The sequence below is a fragment of the Rhea pennata genome, chromosome 4 (assembly GCF_028389875.1).
Source record: "Rhea pennata isolate bPtePen1 chromosome 4, bPtePen1.pri, whole genome shotgun sequence".
NCBI lineage: Eukaryota > Metazoa > Chordata > Aves > Rheiformes > Rheidae > Rhea > Rhea pennata.
In genome coordinates, this window is record NC_084666.1 from 29,902,979 (window position 1) to 29,915,454 (window position 12,476).

At 37.0% G+C, this 12,476-nt stretch overlaps 1 protein-coding gene across 3 annotated transcripts in view; it reads right to left on the bottom strand.

Moving 5' to 3' along the window:
* NMU (neuromedin U) overlaps positions 1-12,476 on the bottom strand; it is an 81,139-nt gene that overhangs the window by 20,630 nt on the left and 48,033 nt on the right. For 2 of the 3 annotated variants that reach the window (XM_062575588.1, XM_062575587.1), the window contains exons 7-9: positions 8,685-8,834; positions 8,104-8,246; positions 3,302-3,369 (exon numbers count right to left, since the gene is read on the bottom strand). In XM_062575588.1, the coding sequence (XP_062431572.1) occupies positions 3,302-3,305 (4 nt within the window). In that variant the 5' untranslated portion in view covers positions 3,306-3,369; positions 8,104-8,246; positions 8,685-8,834. The remainder of the gene's footprint in view (positions 1-3,301; positions 3,370-8,103; positions 8,247-8,684; positions 8,835-12,476) is intronic. The other variant, XM_062575589.1, reaches the window with a different exon arrangement.

The window sequence follows — 12,476 nt, forward strand, 5'->3', positions numbered from 1 at the left end:
ACTGCATTCTGAAAAAAATTGCTGAACCCACTTGCATAAAACATATTAAAAGAGATTTTGAGGATGGTGCCAAAAATTTCCAGTTAGAAAAAATCTGGTGTTTCATTTACCAGAAAAAAAAAAAAATACTTCTCGCCGTGCTTTCATTTGTATTGCTCCCTAATCTTTCATCTGAAACTCAGATTTTGCTTTCAGCTGATTCCTGTTAATGAGCAAAAGCAGTAATCATTAAACATGCAAACCTAGCCCTGAGTTACATTATCTGAATCCTAGAGGACTAGAGTTTTCCAGTACTTCCAGCCCAATATTAACTACATTTTCATTTTAGACTCTGCATTTGTCCTAATTTTAAGGAGCATCGATGTGGTTTTGCATATCCTGATATATGGGTAAGGTAAACAGATTTGGCCACAGGTGCAATCTTCCGAAGCATATCCTAGAAGAACAATGTAACTATTAATAAAAATGCGTATATGCATTAAGCCCAAACGCAAGTTTATATCAACACAAAATTCCTACTGAAATCAATGTGAATTTTGACAAAGTTCTCCAAACTTGGATCTCAGTTTATACAAGCTTTGATAGCTTACAATGATCGACTTTATACATGCAACTCACAGAAATGCAGGTAACAGAGCATTTTTGTATGCAGGAGAAAATGCATCTTTCTGCATTGTATCTGCTTTTGTTTTGTTTAAATGCTTGATGAAATTAATGTAACACTATTGCAGGAACAAAGCACTATTCTTCATTAGAAGAATAGCTTGGAGGATGTTTTGGATGCTGTAATTAGCTTCTTTGAAATATTTATGTTCTTCCTAATGTTGCTTGAATAATGTTAATTATGGCTAGTGGAAAGGAAATCAGACAGCTGAGTATGTGAAACCATCATCATCTCCATCTTCAGAATAGTCAAGGTCATTCAGCACGTCACTGAATCCACTGCTTATCTGCACGCGCGCACACACACACACACACAGAGCCTGTGCAGAGGTCCATTCATGCTGTTTTTTCTGTGACTTTGATTTAATAAAAATGATGAGAAATCATCCCACCCATGTCTGAACTTAAACATTAAGAGAGTTTTTATCCATACTGTACTTCCTTCACCAAAATATTCCCAACTTTACTAGCGCAGAGTGCTTGAGGTGTGTCACTGTAAGCAAGCATACCAGTGTCTCTCAGGACTTCAAATGGGTACATAAATACTTTTTGCCCTTCTATGCAATGAACAAGTTGCAAATATGGATATTCTTCTTACCTGTTTATGTTTTAGAGAACTAAGATTAGTGGAGGCAAGTCTCAACCACGAATTAATCCCTACTCTGATATTACAGTTCTTTAAGGTATTGTCTTCACGTATTACTAACTAATAATGCAGATATATTTCCTTACAAATAGGAAATAACAATCAAGAAGCAATCCCTTTAAGGCATAATAGGCCCTACATTTTTTCAGGGTATTCTTTTCTTATTTTATTTAAAGTAATTCCTCAGCTCTTCCCCTACGAATACATAAAATTTAAATGATCTCAGGAGCCTCTAATGAAGCATTGAGAAGAACTTTTCTGAACTACTTTGGAACTCTGGCAGGAAATGACTCAGGAAATCCCAGCCCCTTGGCTAAGAGAAGACTCTGCTAGGGAACAGTAGTGGGACTGACTGCAGCAGATAGTCAGGGCTACCTCCAAAACCTGAATACCTTGCACACAAGAGAGATGCCTGAGCTCATTTAACAGACAAAAGAAATTTCCTTGATGAACAACAGTGACTAAAACAAGCAAAACCAGTATTAGTGCGACTCTTCCCAAACTAGTGGATAGCTATTTCAGGGGGCAGGTTTAGCTCAGTTGATTGGAGCATGGTGCTGCTAATGCTAAGGTTGCTGGTTCAATCCCTGTATGAGCTATGCTGAGGGTTGGACTAGATGATCTCCAGAGGTCCCTTCCAAACTTACCATTCTATGATTCTATTTAAATTAGAACTGAACTCGGCTCATCAGGTATAGAGAGACTGAAGTCTCCTATTCACAGATACATAGCATGGGCAAATGACTATTTCCTCATCCTTAATTTGGAAGGAATTTATTAAGGTAGAAAAGGAGGTCACTAAATTTCATCTCCACATTGTTTGCAATCTCAGGGAAAGACCAGTGTTGCTAAGCGAAAAGTAACACATGTGGAGAAAAATAGCCCATGTTGTACCTATGCAGCAATAGGCAGGAAACTAGCTACCATCAAGTAGGAAAGAGACCCTGGAATCACCATGGATGGTTCTACAAGGACACAAGCTCACTGCTCAGTGAAGTTAGAAAAAAAAAAAAAAAAGGCAAATAGGATGTACTAGAAATACTAGTACGACTACTACTTGTACTGCTATTATTATAAAGGCATGCAAAAAATAAAGAAAAATCTCAAAATAAAAAGCATCATTGAGCCACTGTACAAACCCCTGGTGCAGCCACATGTAGAATACTGCACTGCTGATTACCCACAGCTGAAAATGCTGAAAACTGTAGTAAGTACAGTACAAAGCAAGTTTGACAAGACTAGGACCCTTCTGCATGGAAAAGCCAAAACTTACAGAGTGATACAGTATTTATATATAAACACATATATATGAACAATGTAAAAAAAGTGAAGAGAAGTGATTTTTAGCTAATTCTTCCACCAGCATTCCTCATTATTTCCATACAAAACATGGGACTTGAAACAGAACACTTTATTTGCTTTATAAAGTCCCAAGGGTAGCACAAAAAATTTAATTTCTATTCAAAGAAAAGCAATACATTAAATAATAATGACAGTAGATGAGTAAGAGACATGGTCTCAGAAGCTGCTTGAAACGTGGCCAGTCTCCAAGATACTTCCATCATACTTTCTCTAATAATGCCCCAAACAAATCAACAGCTGTGATTGCTTAAAAAGGAGCACAGTTAGACTTATCTGGGAAAACAGAGTTTTGAGGAACCTGTCAATTAATGACACAAAATGAATAAAATAATAAAAATTCAACTTTGCTTTCAGAATTTGCAGGTTTTATAAATAAAAAGACCTTAAGCATCCACCTTGAGGGTGGATGGTACCAACACTTAGAAACTGTCATCCTAGTCAACTCACAAGGCTGTTTGTTGAGCTGATGATTTTATAACAGGATCATTTCTTTTTGAAAGAGAAACAAACTAATGTCACCTAGGAATGGTTTACACTGTTTTCTTCACTATATATACATAAATCCCACTAGGAGGAAGGCTGCCTGGAAATTTTCCTTATAGAACATTGATATATTTTGGCAAAACATACCCATTGGTTCCAGAGCGACTCACAGTCCTAGGCTGAATGTGATATATTGTCTAAGCTCTGACTTTTCTCTGAAAGAAAAAAAAAAGATAAGCTGAAGAGGTGTTAACACTGTTCAGTGTTTCCCTTTATTTTTTAAACTTAGCTGAGAATATTAGTCTCAGAATCACTATATGGTCTCTGCCAGCTTTCTAGTGAGGTATAGACTTTCTCTGCATACTACAGAGTTTCTCTGCATAGATGCAGCACTTAAACATTTCCTTAGTACTTGGGAAGTGCAAATAAAGAGATACACAGATACAAAAAGAAACAATTTGTCACCATGAGCAGGGGGACTGTAAGATTCTTAGGTTAGAAGCATCCTTCCATTATATATGTGCATTGAGTACAGCATAGTAGTATCCTTATCCTTAGTTACTGGTTTCTTTACTGTACCACACTATTAATTTTTAATACTTCTTTAGGTTATAAAATGTATGTGACACAGACTGGAAAAATATAGTAATAAACAACTTTAAACCAATTCATTCTTATTTTGTTAAAAAAACCGTGAAGCCCAACTAATGCCAGAAATCTCAAGCTTTCTGACAACAGAGAAACTATAGCTTTTCTCTCTCTGCTCCAGCATATGACCCCTATAAAGTGGCTGAACTAGTAGGGCAGCCAGATTAACTCCGTATGGAAGTTCTTACATTTTAGGACACAAAAGTGACACTTGCTCTGTTTCATTAGCTGACACTTTGGCATCATCATGAATATGCATGCAGCTATATATGTCACTATTTACAGCACATGAGTAGTAAAAATGACTCCTCAGAACAAACTCTCCAAATGAAAGCTACAGCAACTGCAGTTTTCCTCTCATTAAAAATCTGTTTGCTTGTATCATGTGGTGGGTCACATGGGTTCCTCCTGGACAAGTAAGAGACTTTTTCCTTATGAAAAAGACAATTTATCGATGCTGAATAAGATAGACTATTCCAACTACTACCATGAGAATGACAGTTCTCCCCATTATCCTCTTCCTAGAACAGGAAATAAAACTGGACCGTCTGCATCACTGTCGCACTCCACATCTCCAGTGACAGCCCTTGAGTCATTACTTGTTATTCTAATTGGGGCAGAGAGCCAATAAAGACTATAAAAAACCCACAAACTTGAAGATACCAGGTTTCATACAAATACTCAATTTAACAAGAATTCATGCCTCAAAGATCTTACAATTTAGTTTGAGTTAGGACCACAAAACTATATTTTTACAGGAACATGTAATTATATAATGAATTCTCCTTCCAAAAAAGTGTTTTACTACTGTGAATATTATTTTAAAATAGAAAGGTAGGGGACCATACTTCTGAACACTGATGGCTGGATTTGGAAAAACAGTTAAAACTTTCTATTCTTAAAGCTGTGGAAAAATTGATTATTCTGGTACAAAAACAAATATATTTTAACATGAGTGCTATGAAAATCAAGGAAAAGCAGAAATTGTTAACTTTGGCTCTTGCTAAAAAAAATGAAACAAAAACAATAAAAGGCAGATGGAAAAAGACACATTATCCAGAAAGAAATATTATTTTCAGACTTCTAGAGATCTTTTATATGCACAAAAAAGTGCAAAAAATGGCTTACTCAAACATAATATGCCTATGTCTATGTGTAACTTATTTACTTATTTATTTATTTATTATGAAAGATATCATTCAATAGATGCTTTATGCTCTCATACCTTCTACTTATTTTCTTGCAATTTGATGAGGTCAACAGAAGCCTAGCCAGGTTTAATATGTTTTCTAAAGAAAGTAGGATACTTTTACAATTATTTCATTGTTTCCTTTTCATCACATTAAATATAATGAGACTTATGTATACATTTCTCATAGAAAACTTCTACATACTTACAGGAATCACTACAAAAAAGAAACAATGCCAGTAACACACCATTCAGAAGTTTACTTTTACACCTTCTGGCTGCTATGCACAAGGAATTACCACTAGAAAGCACAAATTCAGACAAGTAAGAGTGATATAATACATCAGCCTTCAGCTTCTTCAGTCAGCGCTAAATTGAGACTCTAATTTAGCAAGCTGAAGTCTGCCTCTGGCCTTACTTCCCAGATGTGTAACCACTTCACAATAATCAGATCTGGGCTGGTGGTGCTCCCTGGCAGATGCTGCACACATCCCGAGCTTCCTAAGTCATCCTTCTATCTATGTAACTAAATGGGAGAAAAGTACTGCTGCTTGGTTTCTTGAAAGCCAACCCCAGGGTGGGCAGAAGCATTGGAAGAGGTTCATCATGGGTAAATCAAGCCTGCAGGCAGTAGTCTTCCAGCTGAAGCTTCACCCAAGCAGAAGGCTGGATTGGAGGTTGTGAACAGCACTATGCTATCACCCAGAACTCAAAACTGTGCAGTGTAGCAGAAGCTAAAAAATACTGTTAGGACACATGACATTAAACCTGCATTTCAAGAACTCTGCACGTTCTAGGCTTTTGCATTTGTTCACTGAAGGGGGAGAAATTCTGCAGTTTAAAGCCCAGTGTGATTATAGAATGGACACTGAGGAGCCAATATAACAGAACCTGCTATCTGGCAAAGCTAGGGAGTGAAGCAGAATAAAAGCAGAAAAACACATTATAATAGGTTAAAAAATACAGAAATGAGAGCCATGAGAAAAGCATGTTTTCCTGTGTTTTTTAAAGCACACTTGGAAATTTAACACGAAAAAGTTTTAGCTGTCAGAAAGAGCAAGATGGTATCATATCCTTTGGGGAAAAATCAAACCAATGTACACCAATGCGATTTTTCCACCTAAATTCTTTGACTTCCAATTTCACATTGCTGTCTTCTCAAAGAACTCTGCACATGATCTATCTAAGAAAATAGCTTTATTGGCGACACGAGATTCATAAAAACGTTAAAACAATGATGAGGACTGTGGAAAGAAGGCAGGTCAGAAAGACTCTAATCATAATATGAAGCTGGCAGCTCCAAGATGAAATAACGAAATAATTCAAACACCATATGCTTAAAATAACAATCTTAATTCTTTTTTAGATAGGCTGTGAACTGATAGGAACTTATCAAAACAAATGTTATCAGTCTAAAGCACAAAAGCGGCTAAAAAGAAAGCAGGATAATCTGGATATAAATAAGTCTGTAAGACATATTAAGTCAAATTTTTTTTTGCTTCTTCCTCCAAAAGCCACATGAAATTCTCAAAGATTAGTAGATAGCAGGTTGTATGGGGGTTAAATGAACCAGAGTTTACTTCTTCTTCCAGAAGAACGGTTACTGCTGCTGCATATACTGGTGCAATGGGGAGATCTAAAGATTAGTTTCAAGTTTGTCCTGGGCTGAGCACAGTTTTACAAACAGCATGATGGAGTCTTTCCCACATGAAAAGTGAATGCAAAATATGCCAAACAAAAAATGAAGCTCTATGCATTTTTTCTGCAATAAGAAAATTGAGACAGAAAATAACGGATGGGGTCCAAACCTACCATTAAATTATTGTACTACAGTTATACATTCTACAGATACCAGCATTAAAAATTACCTGCCTTTGAGAGAAAAGTCCTCGGGGTTGTTTCTCTGAGTAACAATCATACATAAAAAGGCCTGAAAATTTCAGTCAGAAAAGTCCAAACTAATATACACAGTCTGAAATCTATTTACACTCACTAAGGAGCAAGAAATCTCCATTGGATGACTTTTGAGGTGACTTTTTTAAGGTTAAAACAAAGCAAAGTTTGTTGGCGTTTGAATCCCTATGCAAGCCAGCAGGAGGTTTGTAAACAGAGGTTAAAATAATAACAGCACTCAACAACATCTAAGCATGTTTCCTCTGTCCTTCACAGGCAGTCTTGTAGTAACATTCAGAACATGGCAGCCATCACGCCGCTGCGAGAGCCCACAGGTAGATGCTCCCCAGCTTTGCTTTTGCTGTATTTGTTTGCACTCATGGCAGAGTTCTACTGACAGATCAGCAGCAGCTCATTACTTCAGGGAGTCACGCTTCAGGAAGGGGACACCTTGAAATGCCATGACCTTTCCGTGACAAGGAGAATATGTCACCAAAGAAAAGAGAAGAAAGAGAGTGAGGATTGCAATTAATGAAAATAGGTTTAGTTTACTTTAATGTAGTAATGGAGTTTTTAGTGGAAATAAAGTTTCCACCTGAACAATTACATTTTTAAGAAGACAGACACAGAATGCAAACATTTATCAAAGTCCATGGGGAAAAGTCCTGCTCTATTGCTCTAGTTGGACACTGGAACAATGAAGTTACTCTGTCTTGAAACTAGTAGAGCAGATGATGAGGCCCTGGCAGCGGTCAACATATTTAGTGTCTCTTTTAGAATTTTTAATTTAAAGTTACCTCTTCAGTGTATGTCAGGGTTGGAGAGCTAACATTTCACTAGACATAAATGAATTGACAGCTCCTGACATTAGTCCCTTGTGAAGAAAGCTCTGAATTCAGAGGCAGCTTCTACCTTTGGAAATATTTAAATGAGAAAAATTATACAAGTGCTCTGTTGCTGTGAGCCACACAGTTAGGCTGAGGAAAGATATTAGTGGAGTTGCCTGAATTCACACCAGCTGAAGTTTTGCTCCAGATAATCTTAAAACCTGGTGACTCAGGACTGAAGATTTCATATATAGAGTATTGTATATGCAATACTCTATAGTGCATATAGAATTTTACTTCATCTTCCTCCCAAATAGCCTCAAAAATCTTTGAGCTGAATTCTCTTTTGTCCTGATTAACAAACGAGGCTGCTATGGTGGTTTCCTACTCACCCTGCTTAGCTGTAAAGTTGTTTGCTCTATTGCACGGTTTGTTCATCCTCTTGCAAACTGATGGGGCTTGGCAGCTGTGGACAGCCCAGTATAACAACGTGAAGGAGCCCCAGCCTTGACTGCCCTTCGTGGCCAGCACAGTCCTATATTAAGAAACCAGCCCTCAGTTAAACAGTCATCACTGGGTGCAGAATGATAAAATAACATGATAATAATTGAAACTTATGAAGCTGAAATTAAAATTGGTAAGTTATTTTTCACCTACAAAAGCATCAGGAAACACCACAGAAGCTGAACATAAATAGTTTGTAGACTAATTGCTAGATAACTATTTATTGGCATTAAACTCTTATTCATTTGTAAATTTAATCCTTCAATGAAAAGATTTCAAACACAGTTAAGATGCAAATAGCAACAATCCCTGAAGCTGCTTCAACCAGTAGATGTTTCTACCCATAGGCAGCAAAGGAGAATGCACAGCAGAACATTGCCTGGTCTCTCATCTCCTGTGTGCAGATCCCAAGCAATGTTGCAGTACAAGGCCATATGTCTCAATCATTTGCAAACTTCTTCCTACTCACCAGTAACAGAGTGTCAAGATTCTCCTTTTACTCCATGCTGTGAGCTGGCAGAGGACCCTTGCAGCAAGTTGCAGGTTAATTCCTTCTTACTTTCTGAAGGAGATGTAATTTATTAAACTCCACTTGAAATAGAAGGGAGATGGTATTAGCCTACAAAGAGCAGCCAAGCACGAGAAGCAGACTTAATGTAAAGTTTAAGGTAAAGATGATGGCATGTTTACTTGAGGTAAGGCTAAACTCAGTCTTTTATAAAGGAATCCTGGTTGCACATTCAGTGGTTTTCTAAACTTTACTAACTGTATATTACTTACATAGCAGTGCTTTTTTAATCCAAACACACACAAAGGAAGAGTAAGAACTCACTGCCATGCCCTGTTTCCCAGACGACATTTTTCAGAAACTTTTTGTGTGTTCCCCAGCCTCGTGGACAAACATGTTTATACAGGACAGTACTTTTACAGCAACAGATATTTACAAAGATGAATTTGTAAATGATTACAAAGATGACTCCTGAGGTCCGCCAAGGAGGATGGTGAACAGAGAGTGTATTACCTACTTTCACAAATACGAGAACTGAATCTAGAAATTATGTAGCTAAGGTCACAAAAGATATCCATGTCAGGGCTGAACTCCTGGGGTCTTATTTCAAAGCATGAAAACATATACTCTTTCCCCAGTGGATAAAAAAAGACATAAGCCATAACATACACATACATCTGCCACAACGGAACCCCTCACACCTATTAGAGATTCTCTCAGATAACAGAAAAGCAATAAATTACAGACTATCCGTTCACAGCTATAACTAACAGGGAGAAGAAAAAGAGACAAAAGATCCAAAGCTCCTTCCAGCTGCACAAGGCTCTGCCCACACTTACGAGGTGGGAAAGTGGAGCGCACTCTACTCCATACTGCTCCCCATATGATTTGAAGGGGAGACAGCACTTCAGAGAAATCCTGATACTATCAAGTGATCAACATGCTCCGCATGCTCATGCAGAATGCCTGATCACTGTCATGTGCAATTTTCCCCTTTCAGACAGCATAATTTCATGACTATCATTCTTAATCTTTTGTTCTACTCTGAGACTGAAGTGCTATTTTTTATGTATTTTTTTACATTTGATTCACAAGTGACACTTGGGATATTATCTTCTGCAAAAAATTGACACATTCCAATAATTTTGAATTGATTTTTAGATTAAAGTTCTCAAAAATTGTAAGTACTTCTGTACTCTAGACGGTCTCACAATCTTTCCCAGCTGAAAGATACTTAGAAATTCTTAATGCTCAAGTGAGTTTAATTACATATGCTATGAATCACTAAAACTCTTTTTCTTTTTTTTTTCTTTTTTTTAATCTATAAACTGATGACTGTCATGAAGCAACTGCAGTACTTATACCCATGCCATGGGTAGAGCACATACCTAAGGAATGCTACTTTATGATACATGCATTCTTCGAGAAAAAGGTTCCTTAGGTTTTTTTTTATTATTATTATTAACTTTTTACCTATTTTTTCAGCATCTATCTCTGCAGTTTCATCCCTTTTTTTTGAGATTCCTTGAGCCATCCATAGCTCTGTGAGAAAAATTGTCTTGCAATTTTTCCATTGATATTGATGCAGCCACGTTCGCAGCTCACAGCACTACTAAGGAAATTGCTGTGCTAATCCATATAAAAAAGTGTTTCTAGACTGCTGAAGGAGAGATTTCTGTCTCTTTCAATGGCATATGCAACTAGCTCATCTAAGGTCAAGTTTCTTATTATTCATTCTTAATACTTTAATTTCTTATTTAAGTATTTCTAATCATCTTTTTTTCTGCACTACTCCTCTGTACATGACTTCTGCCTTCCTAACAACAATGTGCTCAAACCGTACAGGAAACCAGGTTTGTTGCAAGTTGTAGTCAATGTAGGTTCTCCTTCAGCTAGGAATGAATGCAGTTTAAACACTGAATGCAGTAAAACATCATTTTGGAAAATACGATTTCAAGAAATCATTGTCTTAGATGGATTTGGGATACCTGATTTTAAACTCCCTTTGATTTTTATCGGCCTGTAGCGACCCAGTAAACATGCAGCAGGCAAAAAGAAAGGCATAAAAGTTTTAGCTATTAGCATTCCTGCAATTGCGTTGTTCTACTTAAGCAGATCTATTAATATTGTTTTGGTGCCATGATATATTATCACAACACACAACCAAATAACTAATGCAAAGTCAATCTTCTGTAGCTGCAAAATATTTCCCATACATTTTAAGTAGTAGCTTGCAAGAGACTTGGGCATCTTCTCTATCTATTTCAGCATACTGGTCCAAGTTCCTTCCTAATCATCATATATCCTGCAGTAGGTACCATATTAAGGGAAGATTTTCATCCTCTGAGGAAAAACTTTTTTAAAAAGTCTTAGGAATAAGTTTACTCAGGAATCTGAAAAATTATGTCAAGTTTTCTAACAAATCACTATTTCTAGTCACTACCTTCTTCTCACCATTCCTAATTATTCATGAGCATTTCTTGATCTTGTAGTAACACTATAAAGGCATGGGTTTCTTCACCTGATACTGTGGACATGTGGGGCATCAGATTACTTGTGCAACATCTCTATCCCACAAAAAAAAGAAAAGCTTAAAAGATAATGCCCCTGGATTCAGTTGATCCCCTAAGCCAAGCATGAGTTGACATCTCTCCTAAAGGACCCAAGCCTTTAAAATACCTTTTATAACAGCTGTGACCTCTGGCACTTAGCCTACAGCGCTCCTTTCTGAGTGTGGCTCATTTGGTCTAAAACTCCTACTGTGATTGAGGACAGAGGGGGACACGAACAGGGGAAACCCAAGGAACTGGAACATAACATAATGTTGTGTTCAAACAATGTAAAATGCTAGGTCCATAGACTTGTGATATGCAGTGTGGCAGTGTGGCTCTAAACTGAGCTTCACAATTTCAGTTTTAGAATGCTTTTCAGATATGTGAGTAATACTTGTGCGGACAAAATTTGGAAATCGGGTATTGATGATAAATGTTGAGATATTCTTAAAGAAGTGTCATCTTTTTATTTCGGTCTAGAGAATCACTCCACACACGTATTACAAACAAAAAGCTGTTTTCTTTCATATTCTTAATACAGTTCTGAGACAACAGCTCAGCCAGCTTTCCAAAGATAATATGCCTGATGAGGGTTTTTATTGCTAATGCATTTTTGTTTGGAAAGAAAGCAAATTAATTTTAGGAGATACTAATCGCATCTGGGAAGGGAGAAAATGAGGAACAAATATGCTTGTTTTTGAAAAAGTTTGTGAACCTGAATTAATGTTACAGGCTCCCCTGTTGCCCCCAGATCAGGTGGATGTTGGGAAACCTCAGCACTTTGCTCCTCTTTAATGAGTGCTACATGTTAAAGTAACCAATAAATATTTTAAGATATTAAGAAAACTGGCTTTGTATCAACTTGTTTTTTAAGTAACAACATTTACATCAGCAGGCTGAGACAGTCACTGAATTAAAGGAGGCTGAATCATTACTGATAAGCAAATCCTGAGCTCATTGGTTTAAATCTATGCATAGAGTAAGTGTGTTTACCCCACTATTTTCTGTTGCAGCTATATAGCATACCTGAATGTAGTTCATTGTCTTTATTAATAAAGACATGAATAGTAAAGCATTAATAAAAAAGCTTCAATAAGAAGTAGAAGCTTTTTTTATTTATGCTGCCCTATAATCTTGCACTTTCAAATTAGATTGGCTCCAAGGACACCAGCTGGTATGGTGCCAGCAACAGGGACCAAAC